General features: G+C 40.9%; 1 protein-coding gene across 1 annotated transcript in view; it reads right to left on the reverse strand.

Annotated features, from left to right (window-relative positions):
- Positions 1 to 23,908, reverse strand: part of SLC3A1 (solute carrier family 3 member 1) — a 51,054-nt gene extending 27,146 nt beyond the window's left edge. Inside the window, exons 1-5 of the mRNA XM_025868908.2 lie at positions 23,814 to 23,908; positions 23,382 to 23,478; positions 6,272 to 6,722; positions 1,790 to 1,969; positions 1,483 to 1,637 (exon numbers count right to left, since the gene is read on the reverse strand). Of these exons, the coding sequence (XP_025724693.2) occupies positions 1,483 to 1,637; positions 1,790 to 1,969; positions 6,272 to 6,722; positions 23,382 to 23,478; positions 23,814 to 23,842 (912 nt within the window). The 5' untranslated portion in view covers positions 23,843 to 23,908. The remainder of the gene's footprint in view (positions 1 to 1,482; positions 1,638 to 1,789; positions 1,970 to 6,271; positions 6,723 to 23,381; positions 23,479 to 23,813) is intronic.
- Positions 23,909 to 24,710: the final 802 nt, after the last annotated feature.

The following is a 24,710-nucleotide window of genomic DNA, read 5'->3' on the forward strand; positions in this document are numbered from 1 at the left end:
TTTCAGGTTAACAATGCAAAATTTTTAGGTATAAGTATATCCCAAGCAATATTTTATACTAAAAAAACTACGCATTGTTTATCTAAAATTCAGATGTCATTCGGCTTCCTGGATTTTTATTTGTAAGTCTAGAAACCCCAGACAAGACTGATCTGGCCTCTGCCATAGAAGAAGTGAGTAGGAAGAAGATGGGTATAAGAGAGGCAGGGTTGGGGCACCTGGGTGGCACAGTCAGTTGAGCATCTGACTCTTGGCTTGGGCTCAGGTTGTGATCTCGGGGTCGTGAGATCGAGCCTGGCATCAGGCTCTACACTGGGCGCAGAGTCTGCTTGGGATTCTCTCTCCCTCGTGCTCTCTCTCTCTCTCTCTCTCTCTCTCTAAAATAAATAAATAAATCTTAAAAAGAAAAAAAGTAGGGACACCTGGGTGGCTCAGTCGGTTATGGTGCTGCCTTTGGCCTAGGTCATGATCCCAGGGTCCTGGGATCGAGCCCCACATCAGGCTCCTTGCTCAGCAGGGAGCCTGCTTCTCCCTCTCCTCCCCACTTGTGCTCTCTCTCACTCTCCCTCGCTCTCTCTCTCTCTCTCTCAAATAAAATATTTAAAAAATCTTTTAAAAATAAATAAATAAATAAATAAATAAATAAATAAAAAGAGAAAGAAGTAGAGGCAGGTTTGATGACTTCTGCTCTCCCTTTGAAGTAGAGTTTGCGGCTGAGCACGATAAGATGGGGAGATGGCACGTAGGATGTTTGAGGAAGAGGGAGGGCCTGGACAGTAAAATCCCCAAGAAGACTGGATGCCTCAGTTTATGTGGGGACAGTGGATGTGTGATGTCTCTGAAGGCACAGATACCAAGGTTTAAGCAAGGAGAAAGTGGATGGGCAGGTTTATTTATGGCTAGGGTTTTGTTGGACAGGGGTGCCACAACATCAGAAAGGCAAAGGGGTCTGGAGAATAAATAGCAAGACAGTTACGGACCCAATGGGACATGGAGTCTAAGTCAGGCAGAGCGGGAAGTGAGGGGAGGAGAGGCTAATAGAAAGTATAGGTTTTAGGGGCACCTGGGTGGCTCACTCGTTTAGTGTCTGCCTTTGGCTCAGGTCATGATCCCAGGGTCCTGGGATCGAGCCCCGCGTCGGGCTCCCTGCTCCTGGGGAAGCCTGCTTCTCCCTCTCCCACTCCCCCTGCTTGTGTTCCCTCTCTCTGTGTGTGTCTCTCCCTGTCAAATAAATAAATAAAATCTTTAAAAAAAAGTATAGGTTTTAATTTGCTAAAATATATCCATTATACAATGAAATAAAAAGTCCCAGTCCAAATGTTAGGAGGCTTCAGTAGCTTATTTCTACTTCTTTGGGAAACTTTCCTCTTCCCCCAAACTATACCTATTAATTTTTTCCTTACAAGGATTTTATAAATAATCAGTTTAATTACTGAAGATCTGCCCATGTTCTCTTTGAAAATCAGACAAGTTGGTACTTACCCAGTTGTTGGGTGGTATGGTTGTGCCATTTTCATGCGTACAGTCATGCCAGATGTAATAATCGGTATATTTCCCTGTCCGGTTCCGACTCAATTGAAACCAAGCATGTTTATCACTGGTGTGGTTTGGTATGAAATCAATTATTAATTTTAAACCTAATGAATGAAAGTATTTCAAATGTCAGGAAGAAATTATTTTTAAAATAATACACATCAGTTAAGGAAAAAAGTGCTTTAAGGAAGCATTTGAAAAAGCATGCTTTTCTCAACGCCCACCACCCCTCCCACCCACCTGCCGCTCAGTTTACCTTTATCATGTATGGCTGCAACCAGATTCTCAAAATCTTTCATCGTTCCAAAAATAGGATCAATTTCTCGGAAATCTTCAACACCGTGTCGGAAATCTTTAAGGGATGATTTATAAAATGAAGTAATCCAAATAGTTTTTATATTTAAAGTTGTGATGTAGTCTAGTTTCTCTTGAATACCTAAAGAAAAAAAGTCAAGGCCATGAAAAATAAAGTTGGGTTTTTTTAGTTGAAGGATTAAGACTAAAACCAACATGCCTAAAATTGAAATATTTATATTGAAACAGAAATATTTGGAATTTTGTTGAATTTGAGTGAAATTCAAATAGAAAGATCTAGTTCTACAAGCAGCATCAAATGGTCTTCTAGCAATAATCTTTGACATTTAACATAAATGTAGAACATTAAAAAAATCTATGTGTGCATTGTTCATATTTTATTTTATTTTATTAAAGATTTTATTTATTTATTTGACAGAAAGAGACACAGCGAGAGAGGGAACACAAGCAGGGGGAGTGGGAGAGGGAGAAGCAGGCTTCCCGCCGAGCGGGGAGCCCGATGTGGGGCTCAATCCCAGGACCCTGGGATCACGACCTGAGCCGAAGGCAGATGCTTAACAACTGAGCCACCCAGGCGCCCCTGTTCATATTTTGTATTTAAAACTAAGGCTATAGGGCCCCTAGGTGGCTCAGTCAGTTAAGCATCTGACTCTTGATCTCAGCTCAGGTCTTGATCTCGGAGGTCGTGAGTTCAAGCCTGGCACTGGGCTCCACAGCTACGGAGCCTACTTTAAAAAATCAATTGGGGCGCCTGGGTGGCTCAGTCGTTAAGCGTCTGCCTTCGGCTCAGGTCGTGATCCCAGGGTCCTGGGATCAAGCCCCGCATCGGGCTCTCTGCTCCGCGGGAAGCCTGCTTCTCCCTCTCCCACTCCCCCTGCTTGTGTTCCCTCTCTCGCTGTGTTTCTCTGTCAAATAAATAAATAAAATCTTTAAAAAAAAATCAATTAAAAAAAAACAAAAGGGGCACCTGGGTGGCTCAGTCGGTTAAGCCTCTGCCTTCCGCTCAGGTCATGATCCCAGGGTCCTGGGATCGAGCCCCACATCGGGCTCCCTGCTGAGCCTGCATCCCCCTCTCCCTCCACCTGCCACTCTACCTGCTTGTGCTCGCTCACTCTCTCCGTCAAATAAATAAATAAATAAAATCTTTAAATAAATAAACAAAAATAAAACCAGGGTTACAGGATTAATTTATTCTACACATGGTTTTTAAGCACCTAATCCAGGCCGGTTGCTGGGTTAAGTGCCAAGGGACAAAGAAGAGTAACTCATGGTCTAGGTTGCACTATCCAGCACGACAGCCGCATGCTCCGTGGGGCCATTGCTGAGCACTTGCAGTGTGACCAGTGTGAACTGAGATGTGCTATAAATGTAAAATACTCACTGGATTCTGAAGAATGTAAGAATGTAAAATATCTCATTAATACTGTTATGTTGGTCATATGTTGGAATGATATGTTGGCTTAAACAAAATACTTTATTTTTTTTTTAAGATTCTTATTTATTTCTTTGAGAGAGAGAGAGCATGAGCTGGGGAGGAGAGGGACAAGCAGACTCCCCACTGAGTGGGGAGCCTGACACAGGGCTCGATCCCAGGACCCTGAGATCATGACCTGAGCCAAAGGCAGACGTTTAACCAACTGAGCCACCCAGGTACCCCCTAAACGAAACACTTTAAATGAATTTTATTAAAATGGATTTTAAATTAAAATTAAAATTTTTTTAAAGATTTTCTTTTTAATGGGGCTTGAACTTACAACCCCAAGATCAAGAGTTGCGTGCTGTACCGACTGAGCCAGCCAGGTGCCCCTAAAATTAAATTATTACTAAAATGAATTTCTCATCTTTTTCTTTTTTACTTATTTGAATGTAGCTCCTAGAGAATTTATAGTTATCTATGTGGTTCACATTCTATTTCCTTTGGACAATGCTGAAGCCAAGAATTTATACAGAAGGGAAATCTCGATTTGGCTATGTAGAGACACAGGAATGAAACTCTGTGTACTTGGAACCTTGTAGGATAATTAGCAGATAGCGTGGTTTTTTGGTGTGGTTCCGGTTCAGAGTCCTACACGCAGATCAGAGACTTGAGTCTAGTATTCAATCTCCAATAACTTTCTGTGGGACCCCTATGTGCCTTCCTACAATCAGAGCCTGTCACAGGTCACACAGCAAGCTGGAGGTCACTGAGACCAAAGCACAAAGCCTCCTGACTCCGGGCACTGGGGCTCTTCCCCTATAATCAGCTGCTTATTTTTGTCTTCTTTGTACCTCAGTTCCCCCATTATAGGTATCTGTGAAACCTCGAAGACTGTTCACAGCCAACAAAAGGATTTTGAATTAAATCAGAACACTACAATATATCTTCTTAAGAATAAGCACACAGGAACAGGATGTTAAAAACAAAGGGTCTGGACAGAGACAAAGTAAACAGGGATTCCCAGGCCCCCAGTCCAAGGGGCAGAAGGTAATCACCAAAACAAATTGAAACCCAGAATGGTTCCTTCAAATAATAACAAGCAGATCCCCTCAACGTCAAGGACGAAGACCTATTGATTACAGGAAACAGCTAGTCCCTCCAGGCAAAGTTACTGGGAACGGCAAATGTAGGAGCTGATAAGACCCTTCCCTGTGCACGGGAATTTGGGGTATATCAGAAGGAGATTACAAATGGAGGGCGGGAAGGGGGGGAGTTTATCTTTGGGTTTAGCTCTATTCTGTCAAAACATCACTTTTGCTAAGCATTTACTACACAGAGGCAGCAGGTGCTAGGGCCACGCCAGCATGGGGGGTGTGCTGGGGGGGAAGTCATCCAGAGAGCTCACAAGGTGCTATCAGAGGGTGCTGGACACAGTCCAGAGTCCTTGAAGGACAGGTAATATTTCAATTGGTGAAGATGCAGGGAGATACAAAAAAAGAGAAATTGATATGAGCGTGAAAAAGAGAAGCCTTTTATTAATTATTAAGGACAGTTAGAGATTTTAAGTTCCTATCTGTAACATTTGAAAGTTAGATTAAGCTCATCTCCAGGTCCCACACTCTATTAAATCATTCTGTGTTTTTTTTTCAAACTAAGTATTATTATCAAAGATTACCTTGCTATTTTGTTTCTTATTTTTACCCCGAACTAGGGTGACCATATCAACGAAGTGGCCCAGGACAGATTCAGTTTATACTTGCACTCTGGCAAAATTTTAGTTTTTAAAAGTGACCCAGGTGGCTCAGTCGGTTAAGTGTTCGACTTTTGATTTCAGCTCAGGTCATAATCTCAGGGTTGTGAGATCGAGCCCCACGTGGCATGGAGCCTAGTTAGATTGTCTCTTTCCCTCTCCCTCTGCCCCTTCCCTCCCTCTCTCCCTCTCTTTAAAAAAAAAAGGAAAAAAAAAAGTGCCCCGGGGGCACCTGACTGGCTCAGTCAGAAGAGTATGCGACTCTTGATCTCAGGGTTGTGGGTTCGAGCCGCACCTTGGGGTGTGGAGAATACTTAATAAAATCTTTAAAAAAAAAAAAAGTGTCCTGGTTTGAGCAATAGAGTATAAGGATATTCTACACATAACTCACTTGGAAATTATTGGGGTAACTTTAAAAAAGTAATTTTTTACTTTGCGTTTCATTTTTTTACTAATAGGGATATTATTTTTTTTTAAAGATTTTATTTATTTATTTGACAGAGAGAGATAGCGAGAGAGGGAACGCAAGCAGGGGGAGTGGGAGAGGGAGAAGCAGGCTTCCCGCCGAGCAGGGAGCCCGATGCGGGGCTTGATCCCAGGACCCTGGGATCATGACCTGAGCCGAAGGCAGATGATTAACCGACTGAGCCACCCAGGCGCCCCAGTAATAGGGATATTATTTTAAATAATCCTCAATTTACGTAATGTCCAACACACCCTGCTAATGCCTTTTTTCCCTTTCATCTCTCAGGATTTAAACTTTGAAGGCTTAGCCTATACCTTTTAAAGATATGGCTTAATTTTTTTCTACAACATTATTAATGCTTTATTCACTAATAAGAAACTCCCAGCCAGATTACCAAACTAGCTCCTACATACACTGGGAAAATAATTCTAAACTGTCAACTGTGAAGAAGTCAACTAGAAGGTGTACAGAGGCAGGAAGCAACTGAGGAGGAAGTCTACTCCACCATCAGAAGTTGGAATTGATAGCTAAGTATATGTACTTAGTGGGCAATAAATCAAACAACTCAGTGGGGGCTCAAAGGCCTCCAGTAAGCAGCCTTTCGTCATGTGAAGAACTGCTGGGTTGTGCTGAATGGCTTTTCAAATACCATAAACAGGAGACATTCTGTGTGACCAGTCACAACGGAATGTGCTTAATGCACAAACCAGGCATAATTTGGTTTTGAGGATTAAGAGCCATAAAGTGCAACCTCGTCCCGGCCCCGCCCAAATCTGGCCCCTACACCCACCTCTCAGGTCTCCGTTCCCATCCTGGTCACTGTCCTTGAAAGATCTCGGGTAGATCTGGTACATGGGCCCCGCCTGCCACCAGTCCAGGCACTTGGGCGAGACGGCAATGATGGCTATGGTGGCCGCGGTGAGCACGAGCACAGAAGCCACAGTGAGCCAGAAAAGCGCCTCCCGGGGCACCCGGTAGCGGGCCTGGCCGGAGAACTGGAACAGCACCTCCTTGGGCATGCCCGCATACGGCCTGATATCCTGCAGGGTGGGCTCGCCAGGGCCAAGGATGGCCACCGCGCTGTCCGGAGGGCTGCCCGGGTCCGGCTCCTTCTCCAGGATGTCTTCGTTCTGCACAAACCCGTTATTGGTCCGGCATCCCCGCAGACTCATACTGATGGAGTCTCTCTTGCCTTTATCCTCAGCCATGTCCCACTTGCCTGATCCCTTCAGTGTACCTTCCTGCAATAACAAAGGTGGAGAGGTGGCCGGCTGAAATGCTTGGTGGTGTTAATGAGCTTTCGTGGTTTATAAATAAACCTGGCTGGACTTTGTCCAGCCAAACAAGAAAGGGTAAAGGTAAAAAGGGTTTAAAAAAATTCTCTGTGCATCAGCCCTTGAGGCTGTTGTGGCTACAGTCCCAACACTGAGGGAGTCAGACCCAGATTGGGACAAGGGCATAGAGGAGGAGAAACTGGAAGGGGAGGCAATTCTCGTGACCCTGGGATCAAGAGTTGCATGCACTTCTGACTGAGCCAGCCAGGTTCCCCTAATTCAATTGTTTTTAAAAGATTCCAGGGCTCCTGGGTGACTCAGTCGGTTAAGCTTCTGGCTACAGGTCGTGATCGCAGGGTCCTGGGATTGAACCCTACATTGGGCTCCCTACTCAGTGGGGAGCTTGCTTCTTCTTCTCCCTCTGCCTGCCATTCCCCCTGCTAGTGCTCTCTCTGTCAAATAAATAAATAAAATCTTAAAAAAAAAAAAGATTCTAGTTTGCATGTTCTGGAAACTCAAAGTATTGTTATTTTAAATAAAATGTAGGGAAGTTGTTATTTTAAATAAAATGTAGAGAAGTAGGAGGGACATCTTGACGTTACTCGATTGAGTACCCCGATGTTCACAGCATCATTATTCACAATAGTCAAAGGGTAGAAACAAGCCAAGTGCCCATCAAGAGATGAATGGACAAAATGTGATATATACATACAATGGAATATTAGCTGTAAAAAGGAAGGAACTCCTGTTGCAGGCTAAAACGTGGATGAACCTCAAAGACATTATGCTCAGTGAAATAAGCCAACTGCAAAAGGAGAGATAGTGTATGATTCCACTTATAGGAGGCTCCTAGACTAATTCATGGAGACAGAGACAGTAGAAGGGTGGTTACTGGGGGGTTAGGAGGAAGGGAGAAATGGGAAGTCATTGTTTACTGAGTACAGAGCTTCCATTTGGGAGGATGAAAAACTTCTGGAGATGGATGGTGGTGGTGGTTCCACAACAATGTAAATGTGCTTAATGCCACTGAATTGTGCACTTAAATAGTTAAGTGGTAAATTTTCTGTTATATTTCACCACAATAAAAAAAAAAAGCTTAAAAATGTTCATTTTAGCTAGGTACGAGAAAAAGAAACAAATAACCAAATTTTGCAAGGGGCAACAGGCTCTTCTTTATTTTTTGTTTTGAAGGTCTCTTCTTCCTACAAATCCAAGAGGAAGAATGTCTGGAGACAGGGAACAACACTTTGTTACCGAAGCTAATTTCATTTTATCTCAGTTCAGGCCAACCACATAAATAACCATTTGTACACTCCGTTGGACCCCAGGTGTCTTCAGTCTCGTTTTCTGTTTTTCAGCTTCCATTCTTGGAAGCCCTTTCTGAAGGTGGAGGAGGGGAGATGGGGGACAAAGGATGCTATGTCTTGCAAGTTCAAGTGCTTAACTATAGGTAAATATAAATGTACTTCATACCTGCATTTCAAAGTTATTTAATCAGGGGCAGCTGGGTGGCTCAGTTAAGTGGCCAACTCTTGATTTTAGCTCAGGTCATGATCTCAGGGTTGTGGGATCGAGCCCCTGAGTCGAGCCCTGCGTTGAGCCCCAGGCTCAGCACAGAGTCTGCCTGAGATTCTCTCTGCCCCTCCCCCCAACTCATGCTTGCTCATTCTCTAAAACAAATAAAATAAAATCTTTTAAAAAAAAGCATTAATCATTGACATGTATAAAACACAACATTTGCAGCCTTGAGGAAACTGCCTTAAAGTTAGGTGTGCTTTCCTAGAAGATTCTGCAAGCCTTCCAAGAATGTGATGATTCATGGTTCCCATTTAATCAAAGGCATTTAAACACCTGTGACTCATTTGATCAGATAACAAGAATTTTTCTCATTAAGTAAAGCTATATGAATTCTTAACATTGCTGGGTTTTTGTTTTTGTGTTTTGTAGAATGACTTAGAAGCAGTGTAACCATTTGATTCTGTCCAGGTTATTTTTTTAAATGAGAAAAGCTCAATACCGAGGTCATTGAATGCATCCAATAACTGGCATCTCATTATTAATTATGCACATTGTGTATTTTTTCAAAAATCAAAAGAATTTAACATTATGTCTTGAAATTGTTTTATCTCTCAAACACATAATGGTAATTTTCACACAAAGATCTAATTCTTGAAATTCAGTTACTGTTTGGGGAAAAAACAATGTGCAAAAATACTCAGAGTTTTAAAATAATTTTAAATTATAAAAAAAATAACTTCCAGTTATCTTTAAATTCTAAATATGCAATCATATATATGCAGAGAAAACTTTACATCACAGCAATATGACTTCATGACAAAAACATTCCATTTCAGCTTTTCTACACCCAACGTGGGGCTCACACTAACATCCCTGAGATCAAGAGTTGCATGCTCTATGGGCTTGAGCCTGTCAGGTGTCCCTCCTACTTCTCTACATTTTATTTAAAATAACAACTTCCCTACATTTTATTTAAAATAACAATACTTTGAGTTTCCAGAACATGCAAACTAGAATCTTTTTTTTTTAAGATTTTATTTATTTATTCGACAGAGAGAGCACTAGCAGGGGGAATGGCAGGCAGAGGGAGAGGAAGAAGCAAGCTCCCCACTGAGTAGGGAGCCCAATGTAGGGTTCAATCCCAGGACCCTGCGATCACGACCTGTAGCCAGAAGCTTAACCGACTGAGTCACCCAGGAGCCCTGGAATCTTTTAAAAACAATTGAATTAGGGGAACCTGGCTGGCTCAGTCAGAAGTGCATGCAACTCTTGATCCCAGGGTCACGAGTTTGAGCCCCACACTGGGTATAGAGATTATTTAAAAAATTTTTTAAAAATCTTTAAAAAAAACCCTAAAAACTAAAAATAATTGAAAGATTCTTTGGTCTTTGGTGGGAGGATTTTTAAAAAAATAAAAGCAATCACAAAAAATTGCTTGAATAAATTGAATAAAGTTTTTGAATTTATTATATCATAAAGCATACTGATTGAAGAGCATATATCAAGTTGGGAAATATATTGGCAATAAATACACCAAAGAACTTATGTCTTTAACATTAAAGGTACATAGGGGTGCCTGGGTGGCTCAGTCATTACTCGTCTGCCTTCGGCTCAGGTCATGATCCCAGAGTCCTGGGATCGAGCCCCGCATCGGGCTCCCCGCTCGGCGGGAAGCCTGCTTCTCCCTCTCCCACTCCCCCTGCTTGTGTTCCCTCTCTCGCTGTGTCTTTCTCTGTCAAATAAATAAATAAAATCTTTAAAAAAAAACCATTAAAGGTACATATATATTGTTAGGCTATATATATATACATATATACACATATGTATATATATATTTAATTTCATGATATCAATTAAAAAATATGTCAATAGAAAACTTGGGAAAAATATAAAGACATCTCACACAAATCTACTCACTAATATCAGAGAAACAAATGAGCATTTTCAATCATATTGGCAAAGAACTTCTAAAAGATAATAGTGCTGGCAAGTGTCTACTGTAAATTAACATAATAATTCTAGAAAGTAATTTGGCAATGTGTATCATGAGTGTTAACATTTTCAGAGTAGTAAATGAAGCCAACTCTATCAGATTTTAAGATAAAAACTCCAGTAAAATAAGGAGTTGGTATGAAAGAAGGGATAGGTCAAATGAGCAATTGAACAGACTGGAGTCACCAAAAACAGATTCTTATTCCGAAGGGAATTTAGAATATGAAAAGGCAACATTACAAATCAGGAAAAGAAAGATTATTTTAGTAAGTGATGTTGGACAACTAGCTAGCGATTTGAAAAAGAAAACAAAACCATATAGCTTTCCTTATTCCTTACATCAAAATAAATTGTACGGTCGCCTGGGTGGCTCGGTTAAGCCTTCGGCTTAGGTCAGAATCCCAGGGTCCCGGGATCGAGCCCCGCATTGGGCTCCCTGCTCAGCAGGGAGCCTGCTCTCCCTCTGCCTGCCATTCCCCCTGCTTGTACTCTCTCTATCAAATAAATAAATACATCTTTAAAAAAATGAAAATAAAAATAAAAACAGAACAATCCACAAAGACAAAAGGCAAATGGCAAACACATATGACAAGCTGATTTCCATAATACAGAAACAGACTGTACAAATTAACACCAAAACATAGAAAAATGGACAAAGGATATAAGCAGTTGACAGGAAAAAAATACAAGTGATTAGTAAAAAAAAAAAAAAAATGTACATTTCACCCAAAATTAAAGAGAAACAAAAATTAAAAAGATACATTACTTTTAAACTATCATTTTGGCAAAAATTAAAGACTTTGATAATACCCAGCATCTGAAAATATATAGGGAACCAGCATTCATACAATCATGCATAAAGTAGAGCAACCCTTGTGTAGAACAATTTGGGAGTATATGTCAAAATTAGAAATTGCCTAACCTTTGGGGCACCTGGGTGGCTCAGTTGGTTAAGCCTCTGCCTTCAGCTCAGGTCATGATCCTGGGGTCCTGGGATGGAGCCCCATATCAGGCTCCCTGCTTAGGAACCTGCTTGTCCCTCTCCCTCTGCCACTCCCCCTGCTTGTGTGCTCTCTCGCTCTCAAATAAATAAACAAGATCTTTAAAAAAAAAATAAATTGCATAATGTTTGACTTGGAAATTACACTGCCAAAATCTTATCTTGAAGATGGAACCAACAAGATATATGTACAAGGATGTAAACTGCAACAAAATTGGAGTCAACCTAAATATATATCACTAGAGAATAATTTAAATAAATTATGGCATATTCAAACAATGGAATACCACATAGCTCCTACAAAAAACAAATTTATGTACCTGGGCTGATAAAGAAAAATGTCCAAAGTATAGTGTGAAGTGGAAAAAATGTTCTAGAACAGTATGGATAATATAATCAGATGTGTGTGGGGGAAATGGCACATACATGTGTGCATACATATTAAATTTTCAGCTAGTAGGGGTGCCTGGGTGGCTCAGTCACTTAAACATCTGCCTTCGGCTCAGGTCATGATCTCAGGGTCCTGGGATCGAGCCCCGCATCAGGCTCCCTGCTTATTGGGAAGCCTGCTTCTCCCTCTCCCGCTCGCCCTGCTTGTGTTCCTGCTCTCGCTGTCTCTCTCTCTGTCAAATAAATAAAATCTTAAAAAAAAAATTAAAAAATTAAAAAAAGAACAAAAATTTGCATATAATGAGGCTTATAAGTTACAGTGCTATTTATAATAGCAAACACTAGAAATAACCTAAATGTTCTGACACAAGACTAGCTAAAAAATTATTGTATATCCATGTGCTAGAATATTAGACATTAAGCATATTTTCCAAGATTTTTAATGACATGGAAGAAATCCCACATTATCATGTTGAGTGGGGCAATGCAGAATATAAAGAAATTATCCCAATTATGTGAAAAAAATTGCATGTATATCTGCAAAATCCTATTAGAAAATATAATTAGAGTGTTTACCTCTGGGTTCTAAGTTTATAAGTGACACTCATTTTGTTCTTTAAACTTTTTTTTATTTTTCTAATTTTTCTATAATAAATATGTATTTCTCTTCCAATGGAAAAAAAAAATAAGTCAGGGAACCTGAGTTGGGAGTCTGTCTACCTAGAACTTCTAGGCAGGTGGTAGAGTTCAGTAATAAGGTAACTTCTTCTAGCAACAGCCACCCAAAATTTGTAACACCCCATACCCATATCTAAAGGAAAGAGAAAAAAGCAAACTTAAAGAAGCAGAAAGAAAACAAAAGAATTCAATGAACCAATTCCGAAAAACTGGACAGAAGAGGCAGTTGGCAGTAATCTAGACAAAATACTCAGAAAGCTAAGAATCCCAAGTACAAAAGTATCAGTATCACTTACTTTTAAGGAGATTTTAAAATGAAGTATCGATGGCAGAAAGCAAAACACACTACTGTTACAACTTTTAAATGTGAAAAAGGAACAAGAAGACTAAGGTAGCTTTAAGAGGCAACACGGATAATCAGAACCAAGAATCAGAGATAATGAAGATAAACCTGCTCCATAAATTCAAATCCCAAGTGACTTACACAATCATGCTAATAAAACAAAGAACAGTGAAATATCTAGAAAACAGGTGCTAGAATGTTAGGGAACACCACAAGATCCAGAAACATCCTGTGGGTAAACAAAGAAACAAACATACAGAAGTAGTAATAAGTGGGGGAAAATATATGTATATAATGCATTTTAAAAGCCATCATATCATAAAGACATCACTTAGCAGCAAATCCACCAAAGTGACACACAATGTATAACTGCTCAGGTTTGTGAACACTTGAAAGAGCAGAACAATTTTCCATATTGCATTACCCTATTTACAGCCTCTGTGAACTGAGGGTGGGACCTGCTGCAAAGTTATCTCTTAAGTTCCCAGCCTCTGGCTCAGGGACTGGAACGTTATTAAATGAATAAAAGAATAGTCACTTAAAGACGGAGAGACCAAACTGTATGCTGAAGGAGGAGGAGGAAGAGGGAGAGAAAAAAGTAGAAAGTACACCTGCACAGAAATGTAGATTTTTATCACCTAGCCAAATGTTCCCGCCTTGGTACAGTTTAATGAGTGAGATTTGAAGTCAGAGGAAGTGAGATGCAAGCGTGGCCCCACCACATGCTCTCGGATCTTGGACCCACCACCAGCTTCGCGCAGGTCTCTGTTCCCTCAACTGTAACATTTAACTTGGTTCCAGGCTGACTGTTATAAGTAGGGTCCAGAGTAAAATGTTTTGTTTTGTTTTGTTTTTAAAAAACAGTTCTAATTAGAAGGAAACAAAAAATGGATTTATCCCAGCTAGGGATAGTGAAACTTATATCAGTTAAACTTACATCACCACTGAAATCAGAGGAGACTCCTTAAACATGTTTTTTGCTGAAAGTTAGACTATTTTAAAACATTTTTATGACCAAATATAACCCCCCAAATGGCAAAAGAAATGTGAACAGAATATGAGAGTGTGACAAATGTCACAACAAAGCCTTACTATGTTTCATATACAAAGAATTAATGCAAACTTACAAATCAATAGCTAAATTACATTCAATAGATTAAAAGAGGTTGCAAATTATATATAAGAAATTAACATCACATAAAAGTCATTGCATAAAAGTACTTTCTTGATGGAATTAAAGAAATATAAATTAAAACAATGTTGAGGTACATGATGCATGAATTGCATCCCTGTACACATGCCTTTTCCCCATTCATTTCTTAGACCCTCAACACACTGAGCGTGGGCTTGGACATGTGGCTTGCTTTGGCCAATGGGACAATAACAAACTTAACACAAAAAGCAGCTTTAAAAATTTCTTGTGCATTCCTGCTCCTCTTTTGGACCTTTGCCATCATCATGAGATTATGCCCAGGCTGGCCCACTGACGGGTAAAGGAGGGATGTGGGAGATGTGGGAAGGAGTGTGAAATCTGCCCATTTAGGGTCCCTAGACCAGCCAATGCCCAGGCAGCCGGCCAACTAACTACAGACCCTTGGGGAAGCCCAGCTGGGATCAGTGGAGGCTACCTAGTCCAGGTCAGCCAAGCTGCCTGTCAACTGTTGTGTCATGAAAATTAATAAATGGTTGGGTTACTGTTTGCTTCTGGCCTTTGAAAAACGGCTTTACAATAAACCAAACTCATTTCATGTATATAATTTGTTAAGGTTTAAAACGTGTATGCACCCATGAAACCATCACCACGATCAAAATAATGTCCATTACCTGCAGGACTCCCCGATGGTCTTCCCAAGTGGCTGTACCATTTTGCATCCCCCCCACCCCCCAACAGCAATGAATAAGAGTTCTTGCTGTACTTCCTTACTGACATTTAGTGTTGTTACTGTTTTAGATATTAGGAGTAAAGTGGGGTCCCATAGTTGTTTAGCACATTCCTTTTTACCTCTGAGTAGAATTCCACTGTATGAATGTATCATTGTTTATAACTGAACACTTGGGGGGCGCCTGGGTGGCTCAGTCGGTTAAGCGCCTGCCTGCCGCTCAGGTCATGATCCCGGGGTCCTGGGATCAAGCCCCAAGTTAGGCTCCCTGCTCCACAGGGAGCCTGCTTCTCCCTCTCCTGCTGCCCTTCCCCTTGCTCATGCTCTCTTTCTCTTTCTCAAATAAATAAAATCTTAAAACTGAACACTTGTTTTTTTTTTTCCAGTTTTTTACTAAGATAAATAAAACTGCTATGAACAATCACATACAGGTCTTTGTAAGGATATGGCTTTCTTTTCTTTTGGGTAAGTACCTAGGAGCGGGATAGCTGGGTCATACGGGAGGTGTATGTTTAACCTTTTAAGGAACCACCAAACTGTCTCAGAAAGTGGCTGCACCATTTTATATTACCCTTAGCAGTATATGAGAGCCCCAGTTCCTGCATATCCTTGCCAACACTTGAAATGTTCACTAGGTCTCATTTTAGTGATTCTAGTAGGTAGGGAGTGATATTTCATTGTGATTTTGATTTGTACATCCCTAATTACTAATGATCTTGAGTATCTTTTCGGGGCTTACTTGCCATCCATCTAGCTTTTTGGTGAAGTTGATGCTGGCCATCAGCCAGGGGGGTTCAGTTCTCTCCATGTGGTCTTTCCATATGGGCTACTTCTGGCTTCCTCATAGCATTCTGGCTCAGTCTCATATGTGAGGGTCCCATCCAAAGAAAGAAAGCAAGGCAGCAACTCCATGCTTTTTGGCACCAGCCTCAGAAGTAAGCCCCTTTGGACTGTCCTGTATGTACCAAGCCCAGAGTCCACGTGTGAAGTTCTGGGGCAAAGGACATGGATACAGGGAAGCCATTACCTGGGATATTAATGCAATTAATCTTATCACGCGCTGAACGTTTTTTTCAATGGTGATGAAAAAACACGTAAGATATGCCGTCTTAACATTTTTTTTTAAAGATTTTATTTATTTATTTGACAGAGAGAGACACAGCGAGAGGGGGAACACAAGCAGGGGGAGTGAGAGAGGGAGAAACAGGCTTCCAGAGGAGCAAGGAGCCTGATGCGGGGCTCGATCCCAGGACCCTGGGATCATGACCTGAGCTGAAGGCAGACACTTAACGACTGAGCCACCCAGGCACCCCCGTCTTAACATTCTTAAGTGTATGGTTCTGTAGTGTTAAGTATATTACCATTGTTGTGAAACCGATCTCCAGAAATTGTTTCATCTTGCAAGTCTGAAGCTTTAACACACCCATTAAACAACTTTTCTACCACCACCCCCCTCAGCCCTTGGTAACCACCATTCTATTTTCTGTCTCCATGAATGGGACCACTCTTGGTATCTCATAGAAATGGAATCACACAGTAGTTGTCTTTTTGTGACTGGCTTATTTCTCTTGGGATAATGTCCTTGAGGTCCATCCATGGTGTAGCCTGGGTCAGAATATCCTTCCCTTTTTAAAACTGAATGATATCCCATTGCACATAACACCACATTTTGCTTATCCGTTCACCTGTCAGATCTTTGGGCTGCTTCCATTTTTTGAGTATTGTGAAGGCTAGCCTTACGAATGTGGTTGTGCAAATATGTCTTCAAGAGCCTACTTTTAGTTTTTGTGGATCTGTACCCAGATGTGGGATTGTTGGATCATATGGGATTCCAGTTGTAATTTTTTGAGGAAACTCCATACTGCTTTCCATTGCGGCTGCACCGGTATATAATCTCACCAGCAGCGCCCAGGGGATCCAGTTCCTCCACGCCCTTGCCAATACTCATTATTTTCTGTTTTGTTTTATTTTTATAGTAGCCATCCTAATGGATGTGAGGTGATATCTTATTTTATTTTTTATTTTTTTAAAGATTTTATTTACTTATTTGATAGAGAGTGAGAGAGGGAACAAAAGCAGGGGGAGTGGGAGAGGGAGAAGCAGGCTTCCTGCCGAGCAGGGAGCCCGATGTGGGGCTCGATCCCAGGACCCTGGGATCATGACCTGAGCCGAAGGCAGACGCTTAACGACTGAGCCACCCACGCGCCCCTGTGAGCTGATATTTTATTGTGGTTTTGATTTGTTTTCCTGATGGTTATTCAGCATCTTTTTCATATGCTTGCTGGCATTTCTGTATCATCTTTGGAGAAATGTCTCTTCAAGTCCTTTGCCCCTTTTTTAATCAGAGTATTTGATTTTTTTGCTGTTGAGTTGTAACAATGTTTAATTTGTATTCCCAACAGGCACTTACAGGGCCAGGTGCAGCCCTGAGCTGGTGCTTCAACCTGATGAAAGGCATGTTTCCGTGTATCTCAGGCCCAAATTTGTGACAATCACGGCCAGGGGATCTCGGTGGCTATGCTCAACCCAGAGCAACTGCTATTAATAGTAATACTTTGCCACTGTGCCTTCCTGGTGGCCTATCCTCCAGACATGAAAAAACAACAGACACACAAACAAAAAAAGCATAATAATGTCCTTATGTGACATCACAGTGTAATGGGTTGATTTATAAAATGTTTGAACCTTAGGGTGTCTCAATGCTTTCCTGCTTAAAGACAGTTCTCAAAAAAAAAAAAAAAAGTCCAGAATCACAAAAGAAATAATGACCCATAATATCTGGTCTTTAACAAAGTTCTATTGAAAAAGGTCACCCAACAGTTAAATGCCAAGATCCCTATCCTGTGACAAATACTTCAAATTCAGATACACTGAGCTGCTCCGGAAAACCTGTAATTATCAGCACCGGTAGACACTGTCCTGCCACAAAGGGTCTTGCTCCAAATTCAAAGAGCATGAATCAAGAGCTACCATCATCTGAGAACATTATGTGTTAGAACTTCACTGGGACACAAATGCCATTCTCTGCAATTTAAAGCTGGGGAAATGTGGTTGTTGGTACTGCGTGAGTCCCTCCACTCCCAGGCCAAACCCAGTATTCTGGGAATGGGCGGGGCTCTATGTCGCCCTGATCCTTAATGGACCCTCTTTAGCGAGGCCTGACTTAAAGCCAGGAAATACTCAGCACGGCTTTGGGCACTGGATCAGGGTCTCTGAGAACATAGATCAGAGGACAAAGCGCTGGTACAGGTAGAAAAGAGAGAAAACATGTCATACTTTAAGGAAATGGCTTTACCCATGGCTAGGCATATACATAAACCCATTGTGAATGTGTCCCTTTAAAATAAAGCCCACTGAACATGCACAATCTGTCAGACCATTGACCTTCTCAATAGCCCTGGTATTGAGACGCTATAGCTCCCAGTGGCTTCTCACTATAAAGAGAACAAAGTCCACATATCTTGGCCTTGAAGTCTAAGCTTCAGTCTATGCCCACTCTATGTTCCAATCTTATTTCTCTCTTAATATCTCCAAATCAGGCCCTCTGCTCCAGTCAACCTGTTCCCTCCCCACGGACTCTGAACACCTTGTTCTGGACATTTTTTTCTCCTGAGGCCCTGCTCCAACTGCCTTCCTCCCCCCACCCCCCCAACATCAATATCACTCCCGTGGACACTCATCTAGCCCCCCCAGGACCCCCTACTCATTTGTATATTCATCCTCATAATTTCGGCTGCTTTAATATATGATTTTATCTGGCCTTCCCACTCTGATGACTGAGCATGGTACCTGTTACCACGGTGAGCAGACCAGGGCTCCGCCAGTGGTCAGTGTTCCGAATCTTGCTGGGAAAGGAGCTTGGGGATCATTGTGGGCAAGGCTCGGCAATCTTTAATCTGCGTAGGAATCTTCTGCAGATCTTGTCAAAATGTAGATTCTGATTTGGTGGGTTTGGGTGGAGCCTGAGCTTCTGCCTTTCTCACCACCTCCCAGGTGAGGCCAGTGCTGTGGTCCAGGTCCCACACTGCAGGAGGTTGCAAGGGCCAAGGCCCACAGGACTGAGATGACACCCATGGGTGAACAGGCAACACGGGGCACAGCAGAAAGAACAGGGTGGTGGCAGATTAGAAGGGTTCGGGGTAGTGGCCACTCAGCTCCAGCAACAACGAAGAGCTGAAATTGATAGGTCCAATTTCCAGAGAAGCTGAAAATCTGCCTTCATCTGTAGAATTCCCCAAATTTTATATGTGGGCAATTAATTCAAATCCATGTTTGAGAGGACTTGTACAGCATCCCCCTGATCTCTTTAAAGGGCCCTCTCTGTGACCGAATACTAGTCTCAGTCTTTGCTCTGTTGGAAGTTTTAGCTTTCTTTCAATAATAGGCTTTATGTATAGACCAGATTTTTCAAACTGAAAATCATGTTTTAATGAAACAAAAAAAAATCTGTAGCCCTAACAAAGCCCTAACAATCAATATTCGACTTACTAGTTTGTGTGTAATTAGAACAATGATTCCCAAACTTCGGGATTTTATAGGCCAAAAAAAAAAAAAAATCCAAAAAAAACCCAAACAAAATGGGGGGAGACCAAAACTAAAGTACCAACATTTCACTTAGTTCAATAAGGATATTAAAAAAGATGGGGCGCCTGGGCTCAGTCGTTGAGCGTCTGCCTTCGGTTCAGGTTAGGACCTCAGGGTCCTGGGACTGAGCCTCGCATTGGGCTTTCCGGCTCTGCGGGAAGCCTGCTTCTCCTCCTGCCTGTCGCTCCCCCTGCTTGTGTTCTTAAGCTCTCTTGCTCTCTCTCTCTCTCTGGCAAATAAATAAATAAAATCTTAAAAAAAAAAAGTCTACTCCCAGTATCTTATTATATGAAGGACATTATAACACCAAAACAGGTAGGAAGAACATAACTCTTAGATCAAAGGAAAATTCTTTAAGAGGAATGAATTGTAGCTCCAAGGGAAAGCTACACTGTCCTTGTTTTTCTAACTTTGTGATGGACGAGTGCAAACTTTGATTCAAGTTCTGGTTTGGGGGAATCATTGATTATTAATCCCTTCTGTTTATCAGAGATGCCCAACAACCATATGACTTGCTCAGTGCCACCTGCCACTGGGCTTTGCCCTCCACGGTTCCTGCTGGTGGGGTTACAATTTCGTGACAGTTCATCTCCATTCAGCACGGTGAGATGGCCAAGTGTTGAGACCAGTTTGGATCCCAGATCGGCAACTTATAAGCTCCATGGTCTTGGGTCAATTATTCAAACTCTGTGGTTGGATCTCAGCTTTTTCATTTGTTATACTTACTTCAGGGTTGTTATGCAGATTAAGCAAAATACATTTAAGTCTTTTAATACATTTTAGCTAAATTTAAATAAAACTTAATTAAATAAAAAAATTAAAAATTAAATTAAATAGCATATACCAACTACCTATCGGTGTTAAGAGGCTCCTGTTATGAAAATTGGTCAGCTTCCTCCCCAACAAAGAGTTTTGCATGGTGAGGCCTATGTCATTGATACAAGTTACTGTTAACATTATAACAATTACCGTTAAGCATTAAGTATCAGAACAGTGGAGTCTACTCACTACATTTATAGAACTAAAGGGAATGTCTCAAATTATTCTATACAAAACAAGAATGATCTGCTTGGGGGGTAATTTTTCTATCCTCAGTTATCCCAAGAGGCAGCTAGAAACTTCTCTCACTAAGTAAGAGATAAATATTTTTTTTTTTAAGTAAAAACACCCAATGCAGGGTTTGAACCCATTATCCTGAGATCAAGAGTTGCCCGCTCCACCAACTGAGCCAGCCAGGCGCCCCTGTCTTGTTTCCACTTGTTAAAATATATTTGTTTAACTTGAATGATAAGACCCTGAGGGCAAGGACTCAGCTCTTCTAAATTTTACTGAATGATGGTACCTTTACTTGAATCATCATGGATCACTTGGAAGTCCTTAATTAGTAACTTGCTTTAAATCAGGAGAAATGATCTGATTATAAGGAGCACCTCAAATTTTATAAATTCCAGTCATGGATGTTGGTCGTGTCCTTACCTTCTACTACTCACAACCCAAAATGGAAAATTGTGAGACTAAATCTTCAACAGGAGTTCATTTGGTTTGTTGGAATGTTTTAACAAGAATAATGGTCATCTTTCATTACTTGTTCAAATATAAAAAAATGTGTAATTTTTTTTTTTTAAAGATTTTATTTATTTGACAGAGAGAGACACAGCGAGAGAGGGAACACAAGCAGGGGGAGCGGGAGAGGGAGAAGCAGGCTTCCCGCTGAGCAGGGAGCCCGATGCGGGGCTCGATCCCAGGACCCTGGGATCATGACCTGAGCCGAAGGCAGACGCTTAACAACTGAGCCACCCAGGTGCCCCCAAAATGTGTAATCTTATAGCAGGGTAACCAAAGTAAAAGTAATACCTACTATTTGAATTTCACATTTGTTACTAAGGTTACTTTTGTTAACTAAGGTACACTTTACCAAGCAAAGTCAAAATCAACTACGTGAAATATTTTGTAAACCAACTTGAACAAATATCTTCATATTTTCTAGAAATTAGATTTTTGTATACCAGTTAATCATATAGAGTCCCAGAATATGCATACCCTGATTTACTGATCTGGAGACTTTCTGACGAACATTTCATTATTGTAAGGGAGGAAAATATCTTTTTCCTCTACCTTTTTAAGGTTTCGACTGAGACCCCCTGTAACAAAAGACAAATTAATAAGAGAAAAGCATACATATATATTTAATATAAGTTTTATGTGATGGGGGTGCCTTCATAAGGAAATGAAGACCTGAAGAAACAGCTAAGCCTGAGTGTTTTTATGCTAGGTCTGATAAAGAGTGGAAAGTCGTGGAAAGATATGAGAGGACAAAGAATATGAGGGAAGTGTGGTAATGCGGGGAAACCTAGCAAAGCTAAATATTTTTTTTTTTTTTTTTTTTTTTTTGCAAAGCTAAAATTTATTCAGATTCCTCTCTGTGTCCCTTTGCCTTGCAAAGATAAGGATGTTCCTTTTCTCCGGATATGGTGGGGTGGGGGAGCACTTCTCACAAGAGGGTCTTTTTTTTTTTTAAGATTTTATTTATTTATTTATTTGAGAGAGAGAGCATGTGCAGGGGGAGGGGTAGAGGGAGAAGCAGACTCCCCGTTGAGCAAGGATCCCAGTGTGGGACTCCATCCCAGGATCCTGGGATCATGACCTGATCCAAAGGCAGATGCTTAACGACTGAGCCACCCAGGTGCCCCTCACAAGAGGGTCTTACTTTACTTTTTAGGTAATCTCTACACCCAACATGGGGCTTGAACTCACAACCCCAAGATCGAAAGTTGCATGCTTTACCAACTGTCATGGAAGGGTTTTATGACCTGCTTCAGAGGAAGGTCAGAAAGTCTTTCCTGAACATGCCATTTCTTAAATTCCTCCAGCTTGAAATATGCAATATGCCAACCTGCCATATTTTGGGGTAGCATTTCCCGAGTCCCACTGTTATCATTCAGTATTAGTTTTCTTCATAGAAGTACCTAGGTTATTTGACTATATAAACTCTTTGTCACAACAAGTAACAGATTTATTTTGGGGGGTATTTATCATCTACAGCCAGGGTTGGCAAACTCTGTCTCAGGTCAAACCCAGCCCAATACATGTTTTTGTAAATAAAATTTTATTAAAACACAGCTGCTGTCATTTGTTTGTTATCTGTGGCTGCTTGCCACAGCAGAGGAGCTGAGAGATAGAGACCATGTGGCCCTCAAGCCTAAAATATTTACTCTCCGGCCCTTTACAAAGTTTGTCAACCCTAGACCTATCGAATAAAGACAAATAACTAAATACGTGAAGGGATCATTAGAAGAAAAGTTATCACTCCAAAAGCTTCAAAGGATGCCACCCTCAGCTTATACACCTTTGTACCAGCGAGGCTGGTCTTTGCTTAAAAAGTAGACTTGCCCTTTCCTAAGCACGAGTAGATGTCAAAATGAAAGTCATAATTACAAAGGAGACACTATTTTTGTGAGTAGTAAATGAAAGGGGTTTTGGTTTTGGCAATGTTGCATTAGTGAGGATGCCATGCAAAAGGAACCGCTCTAAACTGTTACAAAACCATGGCTCTTGAAGAGAGAAAATCAACCATGGTGTCTTCTATAGCTGCATTTCAATATGATCTTAATTCCTTTTATAACATTTTATCTTATTATTATTTTGTAATACAAACTCTATGCCCAACATGGAGCTTGAACTCATGACCCAGAGAAATGAGCAGCATGTTCCACTGACTGAGCCAGACAGGGGCCCCTACAATTTTTTTTTTTTTTAAGATTTTATTTATCTATCTGTCAGAGAGAGAGAATGAGCACAAGCAGGGGGAGCAGCAGGCAGAGGCAGAGGGAGAAGCAGGCTCCCCGCTGAGCAAGGAGCCTAACATGGGACTCAATCACAGGACCCTGGGATCATGACCTGAGCTGAAGGCAGACGCTTAACTCACTGAGCCACCCTGGCATCCAGCCCCTACAACATTTTAAAGTTATGTTCTATTGATAAGTCTTCCTGATTGTTGAGGGAGGCAGCAGATGGGATTATACAATAAAATGGCCTTCATCAATTTATATTTATTGATATCATATAATTCGGCCCATATGAATGGATTACTTAGCAAAGCTTCCTCCTCATTCCAACCCTACCCTCATTCCTGTAGCTGCTTAAGAAAACCATTAAGTAAAAATCAGATAGTAAGTACATTCATATATATATATATAACTACTATATAAATATATAAATAGTAAATCCCTGTTGCTACTTACCCTAAGCAGGTCACTTGGAGGGACCCCTTGTGAACAATAACTTGGGCCATAAAATTTGGAGTATTCTTCTCTGGTGAATTTCATCTCAAGTTTGTATCTTTTAAAAAACGTTAAAATGAAAATAATGGAACATAAAACAGATTTGAAAAAATTTTACAGTGAATACCCACAAATCCAAATCTACATTTTTTTTCTTTTAGTCAGATTAATGGGGTATAGAATCCATACTTACCACTTTTAGATGTGTAATTTGATGAGATTTGACAAATGTATAGTTATGTAACCACCACCACAATCATGAGCTAGAACTGTCCCATCATTCCAGAAAGCTCCCCACGTCCCTCTGCAGTCAATCCCCAGCCCCTGGCAACAACTGACCTGTTGTTACTATAATTCTGCCTTTTCTTGAACTTCAGATAAATGGAATCATACCGTATGTAGTCCTTTGTGTCTTCTTTCATTCAGCAGAATGCCTTTGAGATTCACCCATGTTGTTGCATGAATTAGTAGTTTGTTCCTTTTCCTGTGAAACAGCATTCATTTGTTTGCACGTGGTTTATCCTTTACACCAGTTGATGGAATTTGGGGGTGTTTCCAATTTTGGAGTATTATAAATGAAGCTCTTGTAAACATTCCTGTACAGATTTTCATGTGGACATATGTTTTCACTTCTCTTGGGTAAATACCGAGGAGTGGAATTGCTGGGTCATAGGGTTAGTATAATATTTAAGCTTAGAAGGGAGGTGGTTTGTTGGAATGTCTGAACCAGAACAGTCAGAGCAACTTTGATAGAGGAAGATTAAGTTGGAAGATTCATACTACCTGATTGCAAGAATTACTATGAAGCTACAGTAATTAAAATAATGTGCCAAACTGTTCTCTAAAGTGGTTGGACCTTTTTACCTTCCCGTGGGCAATGCGTGAGCTTTCCATTTGCTTCCCATTATCGCTGACAATGGGTGATGCCAGTCTTTGTAACTTCATTCTAGTGAGTTGTAGTGGTATTACAATTTTCATTTCCTTGATGACTAATAACTGTGCATTGGTGCTTACTAGCCACTTGTTATATCTTCCTTGGTGTAATGCTTGTTCAATTTTTCAATTATCTTACCCATTTAAAAAGTTTGTTTATTATAAACATGAGTCCTTTATCAGTTAGGTTTTGCCTAAGGCTTGCCTATTCATTTTCTTAACAGTGTCTCTTGAAGAGTTTTTGTTTTTGTTTGTTTTTAAGTAAGCTCTCTGCTCATCATGGGGCTTAAGCTCACAACCCCGAGATCAAGAGTCGTATGCTCCATCAACTGAGCCAGTCAGCCATCCCTCATTTTT

This window comes from Callorhinus ursinus, unplaced genomic scaffold, assembly GCF_003265705.2.
Source record: "Callorhinus ursinus isolate GAN/ISIS: 27379988/994484 unplaced genomic scaffold, GSC_fseal_2.0 scaffold10, whole genome shotgun sequence".
In the NCBI taxonomy this organism is placed as follows: domain Eukaryota; kingdom Metazoa; phylum Chordata; class Mammalia; order Carnivora; family Otariidae; genus Callorhinus; species Callorhinus ursinus.